General features: G+C 34.5%; 2 protein-coding genes and 1 pseudogene across 3 annotated transcripts; 2 read left to right on the forward strand and 1 right to left on the reverse strand.

The window, feature by feature from the left end:
* Positions 1-128: 128 nt before the first annotated feature.
* On the forward strand, positions 129-2622 carry LOC148311622 (engulfment and cell motility protein 1 pseudogene; annotated as a pseudogene). Its single transcript, XR_015837219.1, has one exon. The product of XR_015837219.1 is annotated as an engulfment and cell motility protein 1 pseudogene (transcript).
* Positions 2623-5717: 3095 nt separating this feature from the next.
* LOC148311623 (TBC1 domain family member 23-like) lies at positions 5718-9348 on the reverse strand. Its single transcript, XM_088256337.1, has 2 exons — positions 9148-9348; positions 5718-8052 (listed from the first exon to the last, which is right to left on the reverse strand). The coding sequence occupies exons 1-2, from the start codon at positions 9174-9176 to the stop codon at positions 6048-6050; spliced, it is 2034 nt and encodes a 677-aa protein (XP_088112463.1). The 5' UTR covers positions 9177-9348; the 3' UTR covers positions 5718-6047.
* Positions 9349-11397: 2049 nt separating this feature from the next.
* Positions 11398-24061, forward strand: LOC148311624 (signal-induced proliferation-associated 1-like protein 3). The gene is made up of 11 exons (XM_088256338.1): positions 11398-11788; positions 12651-13485; positions 13790-14047; positions 14797-15079; positions 15172-15772; positions 15876-16011; positions 16579-16821; positions 19875-20063; positions 21572-22452; positions 23258-23455; positions 23914-24061. The coding sequence occupies exons 2-11, from the start codon at positions 12660-12662 to the stop codon at positions 24022-24024; spliced, it is 3726 nt and encodes a 1241-aa protein (XP_088112464.1). The 5' UTR covers positions 11398-11788; positions 12651-12659; the 3' UTR covers positions 24025-24061.
* The last annotated feature ends 1814 nt before the right edge of the window (positions 24062-25875 follow it).

Raw genomic sequence — 25875 nt, forward strand, 5'->3', positions numbered from 1 at the left:
CTAACGATCGCACAAATGTAAAATATGATTATCTAACGATCGCACAAATGTATATGGGTACCTACCTTAATTACATTCAGTAATCTATGGAACAATATTTAGGTTTTTTAGTCATTTCTATTTACTATGTGTATTTTAATGCCATTTTGTATTGGGTGTTGTCTTTTTCATTCACCGTTGAAGATAATGTGAATACATATTACCTTTAAGTCTGACTTTGAATAAATGTCGTTTCATCAGTGATGTGAAATTTAGGCAACATTATTTCGAAATACAGAGTCTGTCATTATTTTCTGTAAATGAGTACGAAAACAAAAATAGCCGGAATCATGAAGGATTCTAACATTGTTAAAATTGCTGTGCAGATGATCAACGAACCCGATAAAGTACCTCAGCTTATTGAGTTTAATCAACGTCAACCATTAACCGGCATAATCCAGGAGCTCTGTAACTTCTGGGGTCTTCCGAATCCGGAACATTATGCTCTACAATTTTCCGAAAACAATAACAATTACATCACTGAAAAAAACAGAAATGAAATAAAAAATGGATCCATTCTGACATTAGACCAATCCCCATCGAAAACTGTAGAAGAAATATTGTTAAAGGTTAATTCTAGTAACAATGAAGACAAGACGAGCGCCCTCGATAAACTCGCCCGGCTGAGTGCAGACATTACTTTTGCTTTAGAATTCATCAACAAAAAGGGGTTAACGCTTATTGTCAATAACATAGAAGGAAATAAATTTAAAGGACCCGCTCTGGCGCACGCTTTATCCTCATTTGTGGAGTTGATGGATCACGGTGTGATATCATGGGATATTTTGGAAACTCCTTTCATTGCCAAAATTGCGAGCTTTGTGAACAATCAATCTGTATCACAGGACTACAAAGTTGTCCAGGCATGTTTGTCCATATTGGAGAATGTGGTACTGAACAGCAGTAGTAAAAGTGCTCTGGTTGAAAGAGAAATAACTATCCCCAACTTGGTTATGCACCTCCAGTCCTCTTCCGATAATCAAGTAATTCAACAAAATACTATAGCTCTCATTAATGCCTTATTTTTAAAAGCGGATTTATCAAAACGCAAGTACATGTCGGCCACTTTGTCTTCCAAACAAGTTCGAAACGTCATCTGGTGTCATGTAATACAAGCTCCTGGGAATGTAGGTACCGAGATGGCCCACCAATTGTATGTTTTACAAACTCTCACGCTCAGTTTATTGGATCAGAGAATGATTAAAATTGACCCGCAAGATTCCGACGCTCTGGAAAAGCTTAAAGAACTTCGTCGATTTGCTTTCGATAATGATGGAAGCAATACGAGCCTTGATGTAAGTGCCCGGCGCCAAATAGGGTTAAATAAAGATTTTAAGAAATTAGGTTTCAAGAATGACATGAATCCTATAGCTGACTTTGGTGAAGAGAATACTCCCGGAATGCTGGCTTTAGACTGCATGATATATTTTGCTAGAAATCATACAGAATCATACACTAAAGTAGTTCTGGAGAATAGTTGCAGATCGGATGAACACGAATGTCCCTTCGGAAGAACGAGCATTGAATTAGTGAAATTGCTGAGTGACATTTTAAGAATTAAAGAGTCTCCGAGTGAACAGGGACAGACTTATCATCCCATGTTCTTTACGCATGACCATCCATTTGAAGAATTCTTTTGTATTTGCATAATTTTATTGAATAAAACATGGAAAGAAATGAGAGCTACTACTGAAGATTTTGTTAAGGTATTTAGTGTTGTTAGAGAACAGATCTTGAGGGCGTTATCTTCTCACCCTATGGGACTGGACAAATTCAAACAGAAGATACAACAACTGACATACTCCGAAATCACCCAAATATGGCAACAAGAACGCACCAGCCGAGAAGAGTGGGAGTCTCACGCGAGACCTATCGTAGAATTAAAAGAACAAATCACCCCCGAAATAATGAGTTTGATCGAACAGCAAAGGCTCGGTTTGTTGGTGGACGGCACGAGGTTCACTAAGTATTCACCCCGGGGACAGAGAATTAAAGATAAGTTTTGGTTTGTTCGACTCTCACCTAACCATAAAATAATCCACTATGGAGATTGCGACGAAAAGAGTAACCCGAGTTTGGAAGAGTTGGGAAATAAATTGGCAGTATCGGATATCAAAGGACTGATAACAGGGAAAGAATGTCCGCATATGAAAGATATGAAAGGTAGAAAAACTACTCACCAATTGGCATTTTCCATTACTACAGATTCTACCGACATGACTTCCTTGGACTTTGTTGCTCCTGATGAACAAGTATTTGACTATTGGACGGATGGCATTAATGCACTATTAGGAAACAAAATGGTCAGCAAAATGTGCGAAAATGATCTGGAAACATTACTATCCATGGATATTAAACTGAGACTTTTAGATGCCGAGGGAATTGATATTCCTCAGGATCCGCCACCAATACCTCCCGAACCAGACAACTATGATTTTTATTATGATTTAAAATAAATGAATGAAGTTGTCTTTAATAATTAAAAATCAGCAACACTATTCATATCTAGAATTAGAACAATAAATATAATCGCTCTACAAAAGAATACATGTTGCAGATGCAATAATCTTTATTAGTACCAAATGTATATTTTTATTTTTCTGTGTATTTTTTTAAGAGTTGTATCAATTAATAATTGATTTGTATTTACAAAACACAGTAAATTCAAATTGATTCCATAGTAATAATTCAAAAGATTATTGGTAATAAATTTGGAGAAAAAAGTGTACATTTGATCAAACTTGATGGTCTGCACATTCAGGAAAGTCACTTCGTTTCATATTTTAATTTATATAAATATAATACAATACTATTCACAAAATGTGCCAAAATTGGATATGCAACCATTCCTTGAATAATTTTTAGTTATCTAGCTAACAAACAAATAAGGTATTTGTATATACATATCAGTGGATATTTTTTAAAAAATCCTTAGAGTTTAAATATTATGTATGTTTATAATAAGTAAGAACAAAAATGTTTTATATAAATTGTAGCAACATAGATTCTAAATTATGCAGGAATATGTATTCATAAGGACCCATGTACTGTTTATTGATGACCATCAATAATTCTCACCCTTATTTTCATTAATGTGTGAGATTTATACACCAGTCAATTTGACCCAGTAGAAAGTTTGAACAAAGTTATTGATTACATCAACTCTCAAACTACTGATAGCCTATCTCGCAGGTTAGTATTTTTTTTTTGTTTACCTATTGCAATGTGCAACCTGGAAAAAGAAACAGAAGGGTTTGTTTGAGAGGCTGGCTCTGCTCATGCGGAATTTCGCATTCATCAGTTACACTTCTTCCTTGCGTACCCAAACAACTTTTAGAAATATCAATCAATATTTACTAGAACATCGGCAGAAACTAAAAGCCATCTGTCATCCTGAAATACAATAATAGCATTAATGTTGCAAATCAGTATGCAGCATCATATTGCCTCATATAAAAAGCGCTAAAATCGTGGAATTATTTTTTTTTTAAATGAGAACACCTTTATCAAGGCATATATTATATATAAAGAGCCTACATCTTAAGATGAATGAAAAGCAATAGCGCATAAAAAATCCTGGAACAATTATGAATGATTTAGTTGGTGACTTCTGGGTTACTAATAAACCAGATGTGCGCCTCCGTGGTGTAATGATTAGCGTTTTTAGCTACTGTGCTGGAGGTCCCAGGTTCGATTCCCAGGGGGGGTGAAAATATTAGTGATTTTATACTAATAATTATTTGATATTACCCTGAAGCGCAGGAGAGATCACCTTACCTTCTTGTAAGTAATGATCAAGATAACCTGCATCAATACGATGCAGTGATTCCAAAAATATTTTTTAACCTGTGGAGCAGTACCAATATACTCTCTCATGTAGTACTTCAAATAATGTTTACATGAAAATGCTATTTAATTTCATATCAGCATGATGTTAACATCGACACATTGTTTTGAAATCTATTAGTAAAAATATGATACAAAACAATGTTTTACATTTAACATAATTTAAAAATGACTTAAATACAAAAATCACTAATCGACAGGTTAAAATATTATAAATATTAATTTTGTTAATTAAGTTAGAATATTGCATAAGACCAGAAGTATTTTCAATAATACCTTTTTTTATTTGTCATTACACTAACTCTTGTTTTTGAAAATCTAGTCTCACTAATTTATAAGACGACCAGGGATTTCTGCATGGAGATTTCGTATATTTAATGTAATAAATAAAATGTATCTTAAATAAAAAATATACTTTTTAATTATGTTTTATTTAACTTCTCACCTTTATCTTAGTTTATTGATCCATAGGGGTTTTAAGAATGAAAGTGTTGTTTTTTTAAATAATTTAATCAATGGCAAGTCATCTTCTAAAATATTTCAGGTTTAACACAATGTAGACTAGTTAAAATAAATAACATGGAAATCAGTGATCGTTATATCACACATCAAAATTAAAAATATAACTAAATCACCGAGATATATGTAAATGTGGGCCGAAGAAGATGTTCAGTATCCCTCCAATTTCAAAAGTACAGGTATAAGAGACATCTAAGGGGGCTTGTGCACTACCCGGAATTTCACTGTCCTGCTATCTGGTTTTGAAAAATAAAAGCAACTAGACAGTTTAGCGTGATCGAATTTATGCGCAACGTGTTCACGCACCGATCCGAAGAAAGATGAACAAAAGCACAAGCCAATAATCGTTTTAAAACGCTAACTGTAGTACCGGATGGTAAAATTCCGTGTAGTGCACAAACGCCCTATGTGGTATCAAAACATGATACTTCCATTTTTATAGTTTTTAGATAATTATATCTTTAATTTTTTTTTTAAATCTTTCATAATAAATACGTTTAATTTGTTTTGTATTTTTTCAAAGTATGGAAACCAATTTTTACATTTTATAAGCATTTTTAGAACTGTATATGTCACATTTAGAAACTAAGATAGGAATCTGTTGCCTTTTTATCCATTAGAATATTCAATTTCTACTTGAGAGTTGTTTGTCTCTTTGAAGATAATATAAATGTAAAAATAATATTTTTACATTTGTAAATTATATACTTGAAATAAAATAATTTAAAAGAACAATAAAATTCACTCCTCGCGCAATGCAATGCCCGCATATTATTGAGAATATATGTTACAGTTTGAAACTAACTCTGGATCGTATTTGTTATATTTTAATACTAGCTTTGTCTTCAATTCAAAATATTTCAAATTCCAAAGGATATTAAACATTCTGATTTGATAAGCTTGTGTAACTTTTACATTCTACAAAATTGCATTCATAGGCCATTCTTGTCTAAAAATGAATGTGTTGGGTTTAAATACACATACGATATAATATTATAATCGACCATAGTGAAGAAATGCATAAAAGAGGAGAAAGTTTGACTTGCAAATAATATAAATACATAGGTTATACTATCTAACTCCTATAATACTTCAAATAACATTTTTTTTAATCAATCTAATTTTTCTTGGTAAATTGTAAATTAGGCTTTTACATATTTCAATGTATTTACTTTGGCAGTTAAAAAGCATTAAGTAATTATAAAATCATGATTGTGTTACATAATACTAAAGGTATTTGCCATCTTTTCATTAAAATTAAATTGTATAATCTTAATTTCTAAGCTCTCAAATAAAAACACATTTCATGTGGTTGGATAAATCATTTCATTGTTAATATATTTACATATTTTTGGAAATAAGAATTTGTACTTAAAATACTTATTCCTTTTTGGTATTATGTCAGATGTGCAGTAAACTCTCTGGGGTTGCTTTAGTAAAAAAATCCATTTATTTTTCCCCATTTTTTTCTTTTTATGGAGATTTATCAGGAACTTTTATCCATTTCCCCAGCACTTTTATCGTAAACAAATTGAAAAGCAATTTTGATGAAAATATAAAAAGTTATCTACCACAACTATACTTGCTCATGTCTCTAGATAGTACTGAACCTACTTAATATTCAGATAATTGTTTCTACCGAATCATCCATTTTTATTATCAATATGCTTGACAATCTGATTAGATACAACTTTTGTGGCTTCTCCAGCATTAGGAATAAGAAATCTATCCATATCTTTTATAACCAAAGTATCTCCATCAGGCACGCCATATTTGAAAGTTATTAGTTCCGGGTGGCGTTTCTTGGCTGTTATTTTAACAACTGAAGAGAGAGGTCTCCTAACAGTTATCTGCGCAAATCCCCTTTTGCCCTCTACATTCCTTAAAATGATTAAATGGCTGTTAGTTATAACTAAATATGCATCAAAAATATATCCATTCATCATAACCTCTTGACATTTAAAGTAACTAATTATATTTGAATTTTTTAGCCATTCACTTAAATGAACTATTTCCTGAGAATCTTCTTCTTCTTGATTATTTTCATCAAATCCTATTTCTCCATCATTATCTTCATCTATACTAAAAACTGGGGCCACATTTCTATAACGTTTGCCATTTTTATCATTTTGAGACACGTGTCTCTCTACGATTGGAGAATTTGAATTTGGGTTTACAATATAGTCTATCAATTTACCTTTTACTTCTTGAGATTTACTTCGCATCGCAGCCGATAATTTACTAAACAAGTCAACCGAAGGAATATTCACTTTTGGAATAGGCCGATCATTAATTTCAGATTTTGTATTTGGTGCACACACTAAACATCTAGAAGGATCATGCTCTTCTAAACAGTCGACCATATGGTCACCAAAGTAATCGTGAATTGCGGCGTAACCTCCATCAAGCATAGAAACGTGTTTGATATTTCGTTTTAAAAATGCAGCCACCACCATATGAGCGTACATATCTATTTCTGACCTCCCTGATCCCAAGAAACACAAATGCTCTCCTGCGGCCAAGGAATGCGCAGCCAGCGCTTGTCTTTGGGCACTAAGAAGACCTTGAACAGCGGTACCGAAAGCAGATGGCTCTTGCAACATAAGATTACAGTCCAAGTGGAACGCTGTGGAGAGATGACCGGCGTTATATTGCTCTGCGGGGCGGCAATCCACTAAAAAGAAGCGTACGCCTTCTGAATCAGGAGACAACTCCATGGTAGCATTTTCCACCAATTCATTTACTGATACGGGTATACACAAAGCCTGAGACACAAATTTAGATTGGATGACAGGTATATTTTCACCGAAAATAATGGGTATAACGTCTCCTTGAAATGAAGTCGGTGTTTTATGAGCGTAATATTGAGCGAGTGAACAAAAGTCGTTAACATCTTCAGATTCTAGAGCACAAGGCATATTGATGAGAAATTCTATAATAACTTCTTTGGTCTCCCCTTTCTTGGAGAGGATTTGTTCCCTGGCATTCACTATCATGATTAAAGCCAGAAAGAAAACAAAGAATGGATCAGCCTGTTGAAAATATAAATCCCACATTGCTTGAACCACGGGCAAGGAGCATGTGCCGGCAAACAAACTTTGGAACCAAACTTTACAATACTGTTCCGGTGTTATTCTCTTGGTGTCCAGAAAGGAGCATAACTCCGGGTCATGATACTGAAGCAAAAGCCATAATATATTAAAAGGGGTTCCATTCTTCCCGCAATTTTTGGGCACATAAGTATCGAGCAATTTTTCAAAAAGGTTATATGTATCTGACAGGGGAAGCTTTAGGTTTAATAATAATAATAAAATTTCAATGAAACCGTTATTTCTCTCATACTCTATCTTTCGAGTTTTACAATAAAAAGTAATTATGGACTCCAAATCAGAAATGACGGACACTTTATCCTCTTCATCATTTCCTAGCTTCTCCACAAATTTTGTTACATCTTCTCTGAGAATGTTTTGGTTTGGTAAGTCAAATATTTCATCAAAATTTAACATTTGATTTCCTTTCCCGTGAACGTTGAGGCATACTTGCCAGACATCTGCACGAACATTGTCAGGTATCGACTTTCCTTTGCACACTGCATAGATATCGCTGGCTGAACACTCATCTAAGAGAACTGATTCCAGCTCAATTATCCTGAAACAACTCACACTTATTAATTACAACTTCTGCTCCAACTGGTCCAAACATCTGTGAGTAAAAATCCACATTACGATTATAGAAGTCAACAAAATGTTTTAAAATAAAAGTTCTTATATAATACATTAGTATTTCTCTGCTTCCGTAACAAAGTATTTAACTTTTGAAAATGGTGTATGTTTGGGATTCAATTCCCGCCTGTATAAACGTAAAAATAAGCTATTTTCCATTCAATTTCGGGTTATGGTCTTGTGGTTAGTGTCGCCGACTCTGAGTCAAAGTTTTTGGTTTCAAACCCACTAGACCACAACTTGATACTTATTTTTAACCAGTCCGGGAGTATGGACGTAAATGAACGTCAGTGCGAATTTTCCTTAGAGGAGTATGGACGTTAATGAATGTCAAAGTCCGTCTGTCAGCTAGTATGATGCAACTTGTATAGCAATGACATCTGTGGATATTTGTGTGTAATTTTGTCATAATTGAAAAATATTTCGAATAAGTATTTTTTTTTTAAATACTAACATAATTTCGATTTAATGAAAAAAAAATTTTTTCTTGTAACAAGAACCCACTCCCCAGAGAAAGTCGGACATCAATTTTTGTACACCCCGAAAGGTTAATAATGGGCTGCTTATGCCTACGAAAGAAGTATAAAATTGAAATATTTATGTATTTAATAAGTACACAGTTCACTATCAATAAAAAAAAAATCAAAAAGTATTTTAAAAACAATTTCACACACTTGATTCTAGAAAATTTAGTATAATTCATTTTCATTTACTTTTAGGTCATAAAAATACTTTATAACGATGACAATCCATCGCATTCATCGTAATATTTATTTATTAATTATCATATATAGTGGAAGCTGTTAACGTAGAGCGATACTATTTTTTCATACATGCAAACTTGAAATTTGTAAATCGCTATATGTTTTCACAAAATATAGGTCATCTTTGTATTTGTTAATGCAATTAATTTCAATATAAGAAACAAGTCAACATTATAAATACCCAGATAAACTAAAATGGGAATATTTCGAGGACATGGTTCCACCTTAAAATCGAAGCAATAAATTTGTTATCTTACCAAGTGTTGTCGTCTTCCAAAGACATCATTTTGTTCAAATTTAACTTATATCAGTAGTTAGTATATATATTGATACTCAGATAAATATTGTGTTTTGATATCTGGATAATTAAGCATATATTTTCTCGAATAACTTAGTAAAAACAATAAAATTTTCAGAACTCATACGTACTTATCTCCATACGTCAAAATATGACATACATGCATAGATTACTTATGATAGAATAGAATAATAGACTAAGAATTTTAACCCCTATTGCATACGTCAGTTTTCCGAATTCGGAAATGTCGATTTTCTGCTTTGTATTGGGGTATTTTCACTTAGATTATTAGTTAAATTCGATTCGATATGGTTTTGAAATTCGGAGTCGCAAAGTTCATTGCACATGTGCGTTTTCCGAATTGATCATACAAACCAAATCAAATATTACGAACGGAGTGCTCGTAATGTTTGATTTAGTTTCCTAGTCTAATGGTTATCTAAAGGTCAAATACCGACATTCACTCCTAGGACAGGTCTTACAAGAAAAAAGCGATTTTGTGTGTTTGGTAGGATTCCAAAGTAATCATTTTGAGGTCCTCAAACCGGGACAAGCAATTAATATTTAACTTTATTGTGAACAATTCGACCGTTTATGTTGGTCGAAATAAAATGAAGAAGAAAATGTTTTTGGCAAATCAAAATAAACATATTTGCTACTTGATAAGGCTCACCCGCATGCAGCAAAATAAAAATTAATGGTCTTGAATGCAATATTTTTAGACATTCATCATACTCTCTGGACTTAATTCCTTCGCACTGCCACTTTTTCATACAATGTAACATTTCTAAGAAGGAAAAAATTAGATTAACAATGATGATGTGAAAAGGGTTATAACTGAATAATTCGAGTGAAAGCCCCAGATTTTTATTAACAAATGCTTTGAAATGTTACCAGCAAGATGGAAAAAGGCCAAACAAAATAATGAAAAATACATTTAATAATTAAACTTTTAAAATACTGTACTAAGAATATTTGATTTTTCATATTGAAAACGACATTTATTCCGGGTGCTCTAATATAAACCTAGTAGGACAAAATCTTTTTACAAGATCTTTCCAACATTTAAATCTTTCATTTCTCTCATACAATTATCCATGTATAGGTTAAACAGCCACGGCGACATTACACATCCCTGTTTAACACCTTTAGAGATGCTAAACCAGGATGAAAATGAATCACTTACCCTTATGCATGCAGTGCTATCCTCGTACAAGGATGCAATGCCTTAGATATGTTTACTGTTTACTCCACACTCAGATAACACCTTCTATAGCTTCGTTCTATCAACTCAGTCATACTCGGTCGGAATGAATAATTTGACAGTCTGTTACCTTTTGTATGCTGACGATGCTGTTCTTCTTGCCGATAGCAGTGAAGACCTGCAGGCGCTGGTGACAAAAATGTATAATTTGTGCAAGGAAAGCGATTTATTGATGAATGTTAGCAAATCGAAAAATATTGTTTTTGAAAGAGATTAATGTAGATCTGAGTGTGAAATATTGGTAAATGGAGAGATTTTGGAACAGGTAGATGATTTCGTATATTTGGGTAGTATGTTTTCTAGGGATGGAAAGATTGATAAAAACAAAGAAAGGAAAGTGAATGCTGGGAAAAAGTGAATGGTGCACTGAAATTAGTTATAGCAAATAAAGACATATCAGCGAAAGCTAAACTGGCAGTACACAACGGAACAGTAGAACGAATGAGTGAGGAAAGAACGGTAAAACAAATTTATGAGGTGAATGTAATTGGAAAAAGGAGCAGAGGAAGACCGAGAAAAACTTGGCACGATCAGGTATGCCAAATACTTGAAAGTGGTCAGGTTAAGAGTCGAAACAATCATCGGGTATGTATGAGGAGATGCATGAACGCGGAAGAGACAAAGAATGTTTGCAAAGACAGAGTGGTGTGGCGTTCTATTCTCTCTGCCTACCCCTGCGAGAAGCGGCGTGATGGTTAGTTAGTTTTTTTTTAAATCTCTATGCGTAAACCATGGATAAACTTATAATCGACTCGTAATGTTGGTGTACACCACAGATTATACGGTATGAATGTGTACACTTTGTGTAAAAAATAACAGTTACAAAATGGAAAGTAATTGACACTTTATAAAAAAAGAAGTTTTATAAAAAATGAAGTTTTAGGTGCATTCCTTTTAAAATGCATTTTTTTATGCAAAATCGTATTTTACTTGCCTAGATAACAATGGACATATTTTTAAAGACGCTCGGGATAGGCGATGATGCGAAAGTCAGGAATTTAGTAAGAATGTGGTTGTGTTTATGCTCATTGTCGTGTGAATTAGTTCAATTTTTGTGTTTTAGGAGCTTATAACGGACCTCGTTATTATATAAACTTCCACATTTTCATGGTATTTAAAAAAATACTCGACAACGTTACGTGCAACTAGTTTTTTATGTGCTTTGTTCCTGTGAACTTATTTTTGAAGTATGAAGCAATGCAGCTACTTACTGATTAATTCGATTAATAATAAACTATTAAATATACACTTATTCCACTAACTACTGAAATAAAATGTAGAGTAATGGGACCTCGTAACTCTGTGGACTCTAAGTTAAACATGAGCCAATTCAAAAGTAAGTTTTTTTCCAACATAATATATAAACAGTACGTGATTTATTTCTGCTTTAGTTAAAGATTATACGTTTTTTCGACTTATTTTCAAGCTTATTTTCATTCAGCGATAGCTTGATATTTATTATAACTATGAAGTGTCAAACAAATCGGTGTTTTTTAATAGTTTTCTCCTTTACCGTATTTTACATTTTATTTTAATCACTCTCAAACTTAAGCTAATTTAAATCTTAAAGTTACGCATTCCATGCAGATTTATCGATGTTCAAGTTGTTAAATTACATAAGGGTATAATGTCACAATGAGTTTACGTATATTTACATGGAAATCTGCATTGCTTGATTTAGTAAATAGATATTTTTTTTGTAATTGTGGATTTTTTCAAGCTAGTTTATGCTAGAGTTTAAATCAAAGTACCTAGTAATAAAATAAAGTACTTTCATTTCAAGATTCATGGACCATTTTATTCTGCTAATTAAAAATCCATCTAAAGATAAATTTTAACCATCTCATAAAAACAGAAGTTTTAAAAGGAGTATTTCATTTTTTTATTGGAATTAGTTATATTGTACAAAATTTAAGTGGGTCTATATGTCTATTGGTAGTTAAATAAACTTGAGCAACATTAACCACGTGGAATCAATGACCCCTGCTTTAACACATTTATTGATCACGTGGATTCGTGTTCACTAGCGCTAATGTGTTAAAAACTTTCTTCTTTAACTTTTACCAGAGATGTTCTTCCCAATTTTATGAATTATAGATAAATATACATTTTATTTTATATAGTGTACATAGTGTTTGTTTTTATTAATTTGGTTCCACGAAGTAATATTAAAAATTTACGACATACATTGATTTCAGAATGATGGCATGGTAGATCTTTACTCTAAAAGGAGCCTTGCACCTGGCTCTATCGCCGAAAACAGTGCAATGTTTGTTTTAGACTTGCACAAGCGTAGACTTATGAAAGATGCCCTCTACAGAAGTAATTCAAGCTTGGAGCTGGTAAACACAGATCACCAATATCCCACTAGCACCCTCCACACCAGAAGAGAGTACGGCAGCCACGGCTCCATCGATGTAATCGGGAGTCCGACGTCTACCGGCGAGAGTTTTTTTGCCATGTTACAAGACTTTCATCCTTCCGGCATACCTGTAGACCAGCGATCTCCCGGGCCCTCCGAGTATCTACGAGTCAAGATGGATCCCCTGACAGAGGGCTCCAACAACGCCTTGACCGTAGACTGTGAAGATATCGTCGGCAATAAGAATGTAATCGGAGCTTCCAGCCCCAAATTGAAATCTAAGTTTCACAAGTTTTGGGGTAATAGCGCCGGCAGCAGTGTCAGTAAACTTCAGCGGCACCAAATTCCTTTAGATGATAGCATAATCAACACGTCTTCCAACAGCTGCTACTCTAGTATGACTTCTACGTGCACCGACGGAGAGGAGCAGCCCAAGAGAAAGGGCTTTGCTCATTATGACTGCCAGTCTCTGACGGCTAATCTCGGGTACGCCGCCAAGCTGAGAGGGATTCTGTTAGGAAGGCGACGGAATACTACAACCGGTGCCTCGGCTGCTTCCATGGTCCCTCCGCGAGCTGAAGAATTAGACGGAGACCCTAAAGATGATGCTGGTGACGGACAAACTAACGATTTAATAGAAAGTTGTCCTTTTTTCCGCAACGAAATTGGAGGTACATCTTTATATTCCGGAATATAATTTGTATTTTTTTTTTTTTACTGTAAATGAGTAATTTTTTTTTATCATTATATTTTGTGGAGTACATTCATTCTTTTATTAGTACTATAAAGATTTAATATTTAAATAATAGGTACTCAAATACCATTTTGTACTGGACCAGCCCTTGGTGATGTGGAAACTAGATACAATAACAAACGATAGTAAAATAATGTGAAAGAATATCTAAAATACTCGACTTCTTCAGAAAATCATGAATTTCTCAACAGTAAACCTTTTAAATATGTTTCGTCTTACAGGAGAGGAAGAACGCAACATGAGCCTTTGCGGGAAGACAGTCCATTCTAGAAAACCAGAATCATACAATAAAACTAATAGTAATTTATGTCTGCACCAACCGAGTGTAGCTTATGGCCTTTCAATACTAGAGTTTCCACCCGGCCAATCCCACTGGAAACCATCCTGTTATCTTGCGAGACAATCTACTCTCACAGCGAGACCTATTGAGTTCTTAGATCAGGGGGCTTTATATTACAGAAAGTATTTTTACGGTCAAGGTAAGATATATTAATGTACCTTAATACATAATGTGCATATTGTTTTATTGCAAATAAACCCTCATATTCAAACTTTAATTGACTTTTATCAACGTTAAGCCATACATATGTTCTAGTCATTTGTGTAAATTTATAAAATGTGACTTTTATATGGTCAGAATCATACTTCATATATCATCATCACTTTGAATATTATTGTTGGTTTAAGTTAAGTTTCTTTAATTGACGAAACGTTTCCGCCTCTATAGTGTAGTGATTATCACATCTGGCTATCATGCTGGAGGTCCCGGGTACGATTCCCAGGGGGTTGAAATAAAAAATAAAAGTGTTTTTTCACTCTAACATTTATTCAATATTACCTGAAGTGTAAGACTGATTACCTTGTCTTCGTATAAACAATGATCAACTTAGCATTTCATCAATTTGATGAAGTTCCCTATGCATCATTGGTTGCGAATGAGGGTTTGAAGACGAAGCAGAAATGACAGTTATTGATTTCCATAGTAATGTACCATAGATGATACTGTGTCTCTATAGTAACTTAAATAAATGTATTTCTATTGAAAAACATACAAGTAGAGTGAGTATATCAATTTTTTTTTTAAGTGATCGTGATGATATGATAAATTAAAATGTATTCAAATATAGGATGTATATTGATGTAAACTATCACCAAACTTAATTAAATTTGATTCTATAATTTATGCTTATTTGGTGAATATGATAAGAAACACTTGCTTTGTTTTAAGATCACCAAAACTGGTTTGGCTTGGATGATCAACTTGGACCGGTAGCAATAACAATAAAGAAAGACAAAATGGATGTTTGTGCAAATTCGGATTCTTCTATGCACAATGGAAACAGCTCTTGGCAGTACCGTATCATAATTCGTACCTCCGAACTATTGACCTTGCGAGGGTCCATATTGGAGGACTCCATACCAAATATTAAACCTTCAAATAGTAGTAAAACTTGCAATGCCAAAGAAGTATTGGAATATATCGCTCCTGAAATACAGCTATCTTGTCTAAGGTACCCATCTGTTAATTTACAACTTAACTAAAGTGTATTGCATAAATTACGTAATATGTATGATACTATAATTGTTTTTGATTTTCCCTCAGATTGGGCCTGAATGGCACTGGTGCGGAAGAACAATTGCTTAGACTCGATGAACAATGTGTCAGCCGCCACTATAAGGTGGGCATCATGTATTGCCGACAAGGTCAAGCTTCCGAAGAAGAGATGTACAATAACCAGGAAGCCGGTCCGGCTTTTGTAGAGTTTCTCCAGATGCTGGGACAAACCGTTCGTTTAAAGGGATTCGAGAGATACAAAGCCGGCTTAGATAACAAGACAGATTCCACGGGACTGTATTCTGTTTACACATTATTTCAAGATTACGAAATCATGTTCCACGTATCCACGATGCTTCCGTATACACCTAACAACCGACAGCAGTTGCTCAGAAAGAGACACATCGGAAACGATATTGTCACAATAGTATTTCAAGAACCGGGTGCCCAAAAATTCACACCGAAGAACATTAGATCGCAATTCCAGCATGTGTTTATCGTTGTAAAAGTTATAAATCCTTGTTCAGATAGTACTCATTACAGTATCGCTGTTTCGCGGTCAAAAGAAGTACCAATATTTGGACCACCAATTATTGATGGAGGAATTTATCCAAAAGGAAAAGGTTTTACAGACCTGTTGCTAGCTAAAGTATGATTTCCATTTTATATTTATAATCATATATATATGATATTATATTATTGATTATTCTGTCGATAATGACTGATTCTAAATACTTTTTCAATCTTTTTAGGTAATCAATGGCGAAAATGCTGCTCATCAATCGACAAAATTTTCCACTATGGCCACAAGAACGAGGCAAGAATACCTAAAAGATTTGGCCTCAAATTACATTACTGCAACTCCTCTCGATACTGGACAAAAATTTTGTAAATAATTTTCTCAATATTATGTAATTATCAGTCCTCCACCATAAATAACTCCTTCCTTCACACTGTAGCGGTCTGCATTCACATCAAATTTTATTGTATTAATAAATTTATTTCATTGAGGAAACTTAAATAAATGAATTGGAGTAAAGTAAAAGCTGGTTAATTTGAATATTGATTATTCAAATTATCCATTATTTAAAAAAAATGTAATATTTTTTATATAATTTCATTAATTGAAAAGGCAGTCACTTTGAGGTAGCATTTATCCATTTTTCTAATTTAAAGTTAATTTGTGCCAAATGATCGATAAATTTGAACAAAATTACGAGAAAAGAGGGAAAAATATATTTTTTTATACATTGTTTATTAATTTAGTCAATGTTCAGTGCTTTTGCTATTTTACCAACAAAAAATACATACCTATTTCAAAACATGAATATGGAAGATGATTTTTTTAAAATTATTTTGGTCTCACCCTGAATTAACGAGCTTTTACTGCATTTGTGTAGTCTAGTGTCTAGCACTTAAATATATGTGAAGATGGATAATGTGTGGACTTTGCAGCACTCTTCTCATCCCTGCTGAAGAGCGGCAGTGGCGGAGTGGGGGGCAGCATGGGGGTGCGTGCTCTGGGCTGCCTGCCCGGAGAGGTGTGCGGGGCGCTGTGCTGGCCTGTCGTGGCGCGAGACGAGGGGCGCGGAGGCATCATGACAGAGTGCTTCTTCGGCCTGTCCAGGGACACCTTCGTGCTCATTGAGGAGAGCTCCCGGCAGATTGTCTTTGTTGCACCCACCAAAGCCATTTTGGGTAAGACAAATTGAGATGCGTTATTATAGAATGTAATTATATTTCACATAGATATCTCAACAGAGACATTGCAAAGGTAATATGGAAGTCTGGCATTTGCAGGGTTTACACATGTCATGACAGGTTTGTGTGATTTTTTTGTGACAAATTTACCATTCTGCTCTTGATTGAACATCTATATTACCGTAAAGTGGGTATACTTTGCACCATGGGTGATACTTTGCACCACCTTCTGTAAAGAAATTGTGGAGCTGGTCATCTCTGATACATGTCATTTTTCATTCTACTTTCTATTATTTCTGATAGATGGCACTTCAATCTACTTTTTAGTTTACAGAAGTAACAGTCGGTCGCTATTGCTTCAATGCGTTTTTCCTGTCTGAACACAAAGAAAGTTTTCTGTCTGAAAATTATGTCCGAAAAAATCCAGTGTAATCAGTATACTGAAACAAGTTACAACAAGTGAGTGGTCTCTAAATCGTAGGTAGGTAGGCCCTGCTTTTCTCAAATGCAGTATTTTTTGGTTACGTTGTCAAGTTTATGTAAAAATGATATTTTTTTAAGAACTAACTTGTATTGACCACATTTGGGGTAACATTGCACCTGGTGCAAAGTATCCACAAAGGGCCATAGTTAATTAATTTGATCAAAAGTCTTAAAACGGCTAGTACAACTTGATATTTTTGCTAAATATCTTTAGGTTTTGTGTACTTACTTAATTCCTGATGGTATATTTTTATCGAAAATGTCAAGAACACACAAACAGCGGCCTTATGCCAGACGATACTGTGATTTTACACCGAAGAGAGTGGAGCAGTGTTTGGAGGCTATTCGAAATGGTACAATCAGTCAAAGAAAGGTTGAATAAATTTTCAAAACCCCCAGAAGGACGATTAACTATAAGCTCAAAGGTCAGCACACAAAACCTGTGGGAAAACCTCCGATATGTGACAAGCGCGAAGAGCAATCCTTCGTAAACTGCATAGTAGACATGAGTGAGTACGGTTTCCCAGTGACTGTTTTCAACATTTGCTACATTTTAATAGCCTTTTTGGATAGATTTGGCAGAAGAGTACGAATATTAAAGAACAACGTACCAGGCTCTGAATGGATAAGATCATTTTTGCAAAGACATAAAACCTTGACTGTTGCTAAAACTAGTCAGTTGCTTAATCGGTTGCCATTAAAAGCGTATGACGATGACGTGCGCCAGAGTTTTCAACAGTTTTTGGAAGAAAACAGATTCAACCCAAAGAATTCAGTCTTCAAAATTCAGAATTCAGAATTCAAAACCAGGTAAGAGCATTGCTCACGATCCAAATGTCGAAATGAACGTTGACGAGACACAAATGCTACCTGAACCAACTACATCAATGATCCCACCTTCCGCATCGAAACTTCCAGCATATCTAGCATTAACTTATAATAGTTCACACGGAAGCTTTGAGGAAGAGGGAGAAGAACAAAAACGATGACTGAAACCAGTTATCGTATTTGTTCTTCAGTTTTATTACGACCAGTAAAAAAGAAGGTGGGAGAATATGTCATATTTCATTATGAAGGAGAAAATTTTCCGGGACAGATTTTGGAAATAAAAAAAGATAGAGCAGTTAAATCCATGCAGGAGAGTCTCAAATCGTGGAAGTGGCCGATGAAGGATGACTTTCTTCAATATTCTTAGAAGGATGTAGTGGGTTCCATAAAAAAACCGAAAAAGCAATCCAAAAGAGGTTTCTTAACCGTCCCGGAACTTGACCATATTTAGACCTAATTTCATTTTAATTCCTATTACCTATGTAGTACAATATGTTTTAATATCCACCATTTATTTTATATAATTTTAAACATTCAGTATTGTAAAAAAAAACATTTGTGTTAGATTTTTTAATATTTTTTTAAAAAAATTTCTATCAAGTGTCTTATTTTTCCATAATTATACAATATTATAATCTGCATTTAGCGAACTGTGAGCCAAAACCCTTCATAGGGTGCAACGAAACTTGTAGGATAGCCTTTACTTTGCGTCAATTTGGATTCTAGTACGAAAAGTGTAGAGAAAATATCATGGTGCAAAGTTGTACTTTACCCTAGGATACTTTGCACCAAAATATAAATATTAAAAAAAAATACAGGCAAAATATATAAAAATTTAAAAATGTATCAGACATGTTACAGGTATATGTGTTATTACATTGCAATAGTTGAAACCTCAGAAAAAGTAAAAAACCTGATCTGAATAGACAATTTTTTGAAAAAATGCAGTATTTTGGTGCAATGTATACCCACTTTACGGTACTTTGTTTTTTGAAGCTTCTATATATGTATTCCATGTGATAAGTACTATATGAAATAACAAAAAACCAATTTTACTCTGTGGAACACCTACAAATAGGAATCATCTAATAAAATATTTTTTATACTTCTTCATATTCAAACCCTCATCCGCACCCGATGGTGCATAGGGCACTGCATCATATAAACACAGTGTTATTACATTAAGGAAAGGTGATCAGCCCTCCGCTTCAGATACCAGTCCAGGGTAATATTGAATAAATATTAGAGTGAAAAAATCACTTATATTTATTTGATCCCCCCCATAGAAATCGAACCCGGGATCTCCGGTACGGTAGCAGAGCGTGCTGACCATTACACTAAGGAGGGGGACAACAATAATTACAATGCATTTACTCCATTTGATTTCTCCTGATTCCCATCTCAAAAATCTTCTTTATTGAGATATTGAGATATAAAGATCTTGAGATATTGAGATATAAAGATTCTTGAGATATTGAGATATAAAGATATTGAGATAAAAGATCTTGGACAGTCAGTAGGTGTTTAAATCCAGTATTTGCTTCCAATATTGACGATATAATATAACACAATATTGACGGTATAATATAACAATATTGACAATATAAAATGACAAAATATTAGCAAAAAAGAATTCTTAACGGAAGATATTAATGATTTGTTTATTTTTGTCTGTAAGCCCGAGTGGGACACTGGCATGTAATGTTGTGGGTGTGTGAGTTACTGAATGGTGTGTGTAGGGTGGCGCTGGTGGATGGACGGGCTGGGCATCCGCGTGTACCACCACCGGGGGGAGAGTGTGGCCCTGCGCAGCCGGGAGGCCTCGGGCAGCGGCGCCGGGGAGCTGGAGCGCGCGCTCGCCTCGGCCGCTCCCCACGCCGCCCCCGCCACGCAGCTGCAACTTCGCAGGAACCACGCCGGACAACTGGGTAACCTTTTATTTCTTTATCTTCATTTCCATCTCATAATATTTTCTAATTATGTTGAAAGTTTCTATATTTGTGGGCTTCCAGCTTAATCTGGATATCTTTGAACATTTTTTGCATACCTGGTGCAATTGAATTTGTTTAAGCTATGAAAATTTTTAACCCTTTCCACTCTGACCATTTTTTCTCATAACTGATCAGCTACTCTGATCAAAAAAATGCGACATTTTTCTACCATTAAAATAAATATTTGGGTTCCCTAATTTTGGGACACTGTCTGGCAATTTGTATGACCATGTTAATTAAGATTAACTGTATTTATCTGAAATATTTTTTGGTAGAATATACATACTTGGGTGATAGAGAAATCAGTGACTAAAGTTATACCTGCGCTGGGCCAGACATTGTGGCCCACGGAGCTGCCTACTAGAATTATACGGGCCAGAATGTCTGGCCTACAGAGTGGAAAGAGTTAATAAAATCCTCACAAACGTTTAGTCATAAATTTAATAAATTCTAAATAAAATACTTGAAAACAATTTTAATAATCGGTAAAAAATTATAAAATTTCCTGTGAATCTGGGTAACATTGAACATTATTATATTTTCAGGAACTTTTTTTTTTTTGTTTATTTTATTTTATTATTTGATAATTAAAATGTAACTTTGTTTTAAAATAACTATAAATATTTTATCATAACTCAATTATAATGTCTACCGGTTTGGAAGCTAACCGCTTCTCTATCAAGACTGATTAATACTAAAACACTATCTATTTAACAAAATTCAAAATATTTTGACGGCTAGGCAAAGGAGCTTGGGTAGATCTCAAGTAGCTTTATTTTTTTGTGTTGATTGGCAGTCACAGTCAAAAGGGATCAGGGATGATGAGTGATTGGAAACATATTTAATAACGGACTTATAATAAATAATCACTCATTTGATAAAAATAAAGGTCTAAATATATTACACACATGCAATAGAGGACTTAAATTAGATTACTTAGAAATATTAGAAATTAAAAAGGCAATTAATAATAATTTACAACTAATAAATAGACAAGTAAATGATTTTTCTAAAAGTCTCGATAAAGAAGCGGTTAGCTTCCAAACCGGTAGACATTATAATTAAGTTATAAAATATGTAAAGTGATTTAAAAACAGTTACATTTTAATTATAAAATGGAAAATCACAAAGTTAGTATATTTTTACTTAATTTATTAGAGAAACTTGTTTAACCACTTAATGCTAGGGCTTTTTTTTATATAAAAAGTGTTTAGAAAACATAGTTTTTTTATAAATGTTTCATTCAAAGTTAAATCACTTTTCAAATAAAATATAACAATTTAAGGATATTTAATTTACAATAACGTCTACAATATTTTGTACTAAATCATCATCGAAAAAGTAATATAAATAAAAAAATGGAACGCATTTAGCGCGCGATCATGGCTCGTTCAAAAGTATAAAGCGGTTAAAAAACAATTGCTTAATTTATTTGATTTATTTAGGATTCCATGTACAACCCGATGGAGTAGTCACTCAGGTGGAAAACGGAGGTGGAGCAGCGCGCGCTGGTCTTCGTCAAGGTTGTAGGCTGGTGGAAATCTGCACAGTCGCAGTCTGCACTCTCTCGCACGACCAATTAGTGGATTTACTGAAGACTTCGGCTCCTGTCATGGTGACCGTAATACCACCGCTGGCCGGAGCGGCGCGCATGTCCTGCGGAGGCGCCGAGTGCCCCGGGGCCAGCGCGTCCGGAGGAGGCCAGCTCCCCGGGCGCCATCGCCGGCGCTACGACCCCAGCTTCTCCCCCCCTCGCAGCGGGACCAGCTCCGGCTACGGGACGGGAGGTTCCAGCAAGAGCTGCCCCCCGCCCGAGCTCTGGACCTCGGATAGCCAGGACGATATCAAACTTTACGCTAAGCCGATAGAACCGGCGTATTCATCCGTAGCGAGAAGTGACATTTCGGATTCCAGTTCATCCGTAAAAATTTCCCTAGCAAAGAGACAATCGCAAGAGATAACTAGCAATAGTTTATCGGACCAAAGAATTGATAAATCTCGAGTCGAAACAGATAGAAGCAGCGCATCTCCGCGTGTAGGTCGAGGATCACCGGGGAGTGCGGTGACTGAAGCGCGGCTCCGCGTCCCGAAGGCGCAACGTCACAGTGCGGGCAGCAGCCTGCAGGAAGACCTGATGCGGCTAATCAACCCCGACTACACGGAGGTGGCAGAGGAGGGTGTGCTTCTGCAGGCCCGGCCAGCCACCGTGATCTCCAGCACCTCTAGTGGGGGATCCCCTGCACCGCCGCCTGCCCCCCTCCCGCTCCCTGATGCTTTAATGGACTGGTCTTCCTTGGTCGACACTGCCACCAGAGCCATGCTCCAGGTAAAAAAAAACTTTATGATTGCGTGTGTGTTTTTTTTTTAATTAATACACACAAAGGCAATGGACAAAACAGCAAGGAGAGTGTTCAACTGCCTAAAAGCAAAACTGCGCACAGTAACCGGCATTAAATATTATACATCTTTTGGAAGGGACTGTTGCCACAATTAGCTAACTTCGGTTTTGTCATTAGTGTCATTTCTGTCACATGATGTGCTAACAGTTATCTAGGCAGGGCTGTCAAAAAAATTGGCTTTTTTATTTATTTATTTTTTTGTGATTGAATACAAAACACAAGCAAATGGCAAACTACTGCTGGCAAAACTCACATAATTTGCAATTATCATTAGAAAAATAGGGAAAAAGACATTATTAAACTTAATTATCTAAAGTAATATCACGTTTACTGACAAATTGTGACAGAACCACCTAATACCTCTACAAAGTTGAGAATGCCCGACAGTATATTTTTCTGTTTCAATTGAATTAAACATTTATTTATAACTAAGAAAAACCTAAATATGTATCTGCCAAATGAAATAAGTATTACAAAACCAACATATTTATTATTTAGAATCACATCCTTTTCAAAGATGATAATATTTGTAATTTTAAGAGAAAAATATTAACTATCAAAAATTATGTACAATTTTCTCTTCCCCTTCCAAATTCCCCTTTATGTTACATCCTTGGTTTTGCTTTTGCCTTATTACTTTCAACCAACTCTCGAAATAGAACTGTTTTGCACTAAATATGTTGGTTTTATTACCTTTCTGTTTTGATCCTGCATAAGCGCTGTTGTCAACAGATTTGTGAAGAGCAATATTCGTCACTCGGTGACCCGGAAGGGAGCACCAGCGGCTCCGTGGGGGCCGATGGCGGAGGGGAAGTGAGAGAAGTGGAAATGTCTGCAGATGGAGAGTGTTGTCCTCTCCGGAAGCAGCTGAATGAGACGGAGGAACGCTTGGCCCGGGAGACCAGAGCCAGAAAATCCTTAGAGGAAGAGGTCATTAACAACTTTATTATTTTTTGTCTTAATTTACTGTGTTGAATTTTATTTTATTTCAGACACAGAATCATTTCTCACAGCACATTGAAAAATGCTTTCAGACCAAATATTTTTTTCAAAATACATACACAACCTTATTTTTATACTACATATATAGTATTTTATTTGAGACATATAAAATGTAGCTAAGGAGGGGTATAAAAGCAAAGATACTAAGCAATAATAAATATTTTAAGTAATGATTAACAATTATTTAAAATTTACACTTCAAACGGGAATGGTGAAATAGAAAAAACATACACAAATGAAAACATCAAACGAGTTGAATGCTATTTTTTATTATTTATTGAAAGTGAAGAATACCTTACTCCGACAGCTCATAGTAATTAATCCTGACTACATTTTTATTTAAGCCATCTCAAATTATTTATATCATGAATTATTTGTTGATACAGGTAAAACGTCTTCGCCACAACAACAAGAGATTAAGAGAGGAAAGTGTAAGAGCCGTGCAACAATTGCAGAGATTTACAAATTGGTTTTTCCAAACAGTTGAACGACAGTGAATCCTTTTTTTTGTTTTTTAATTTATAAATCTGTACTCTATTTTGTAAATATCAATCCATTTATATACTTTTACAAATATATATTGAATGTATTTTTTTGCACCAACCATTGTACATGACTGTTGGCAATTTGAAATTTGGTTTTTGGCGTAATTATTATTACTGTAAATTTTAAATCTTTAAGACGGTGTAGTTTTTTGACCATTGAAATGTTTAGTTAATTTATACTTAAGAAAAAACAAAGTACGCAGTACTAGATAGTTACGTTATTGTATCTATATTATAATCATTTAACTATCTTATCCACCTTATCATGAACAAAACAAAACGTGAAGTATTTGAAATCGTAAATGAATATTTTACTATGTATTTCATTACATAAATACAATAAAACACTTTTAGTATTACGCGGTGGTGTTAGGACTCCCCGAAATAACATGAGAAATATTAGTATTCCCCAAAATTGCGCGATTCGGTTACTTTACAGTACATGTTGAATATAAGTTTTTATCGAGTTATTTCCTTAAGGGCAGTCAATAAAATTGCCAACATTTTCGTGAATGATAATCATTGATATCACCAATTGATTTTTTACATAAGCAGTGGGACCAATTATCATTAGCTTCTTACCATTGATGAATGTTCAAGTCCATTTTAATTTAATAGGCGCCATTGCAATACCAAATAGGTTGTTTCGCTTTACTAATGATTAACAATTTTTATTTCAGTTGCTTGCTGAACATAGGTATTTTTCCAGTCCTGTAGCTTTTATTACGGCAGACGTCGACAAAGTTGAGGCAAAAATATTATACGCCCTTAATTAAAATCATGTAAAAGGAATTGACAATCTTTATTGACCGAGCCCGGGTTACATTACTCTGAGATGAATGAATGTGCGTCACTTATTAATTATTTACAACACAAAAACTCCATTTAAAGGTGCTCAAATCACTTTAAAATTATCATCTAAAATAGTGGAATCTTCAAAATGAATAAAGTGAAAACTTAAATAATGTTTCGATAATCCTCCTATACCTTCTTTATTATTATTTGTTTTTTTTTTCTCGATGCAAACCCATTCGGTAAAAGTAGCTGAATCTCCATACGAGAAAATCTTAAATGAATGTTATATTTTGTTTTTATGTTATACACATATACACAGTGGTATGTATGCATAGAGTTTTCAGCAGTAGAGGTTGGTAAGATCTGGTCAAGAAGATCATCAATGGGTCTGCATCAATGGATCTGGATCATGGATCAATTAAACAACAAATTTTTCGGCAAATAAAATTCTATAAGTGGGAAGGTATATATTTATTTTTTGCTTAACGTAATGATGACCAACAATAAATAAAAATCTATAAGGTAGCTACTGCTTAGTAAGGTAGGGTAGGTGCTGCTAGTGTACATATCTATATGGAACACAAGTAAGGTAGGGTAGGCATTGCTTATGCACCTAAAAGGAATGCACGCCCCTAAATTTTAATAAAACTTTTTTGAATTTTAATTTTAAAAATGTGTTTGTTCTTGCTCTGGGTCTCACTTATAAACATAGAAAAGATGGCTTTAATACATACTATGTAGACTTGAATCAAACTTATTTTATTAGATTTAAAGTAAGGTGTTTGTAGAAAAGGGTTGTAAAAAGCAAACCAGAAACCACTTTATTTTCAAGGAAGCAGATGATGATATTTACGAAGTGCCTTTAGGGGCTGTTTATTCATATTAAAAATATACAAACATAAAATACATTAGCAAGATATATGTCTATAAAACAAACTGTCGATCTTTTCATCATTCCGATGACCTTCAAGAATGTGCCTTGAGTTTTGTATAAAGTTTGGTTGTGAT

Source organism: Brachycentrus maculatus, unplaced genomic scaffold, assembly GCF_059751285.1.
Source record: "Brachycentrus maculatus isolate JH-2025_06_01 unplaced genomic scaffold, ASM5975128v1 h1tg000060l, whole genome shotgun sequence".
Classification (NCBI taxonomy): domain Eukaryota; kingdom Metazoa; phylum Arthropoda; class Insecta; order Trichoptera; family Brachycentridae; genus Brachycentrus; species Brachycentrus maculatus.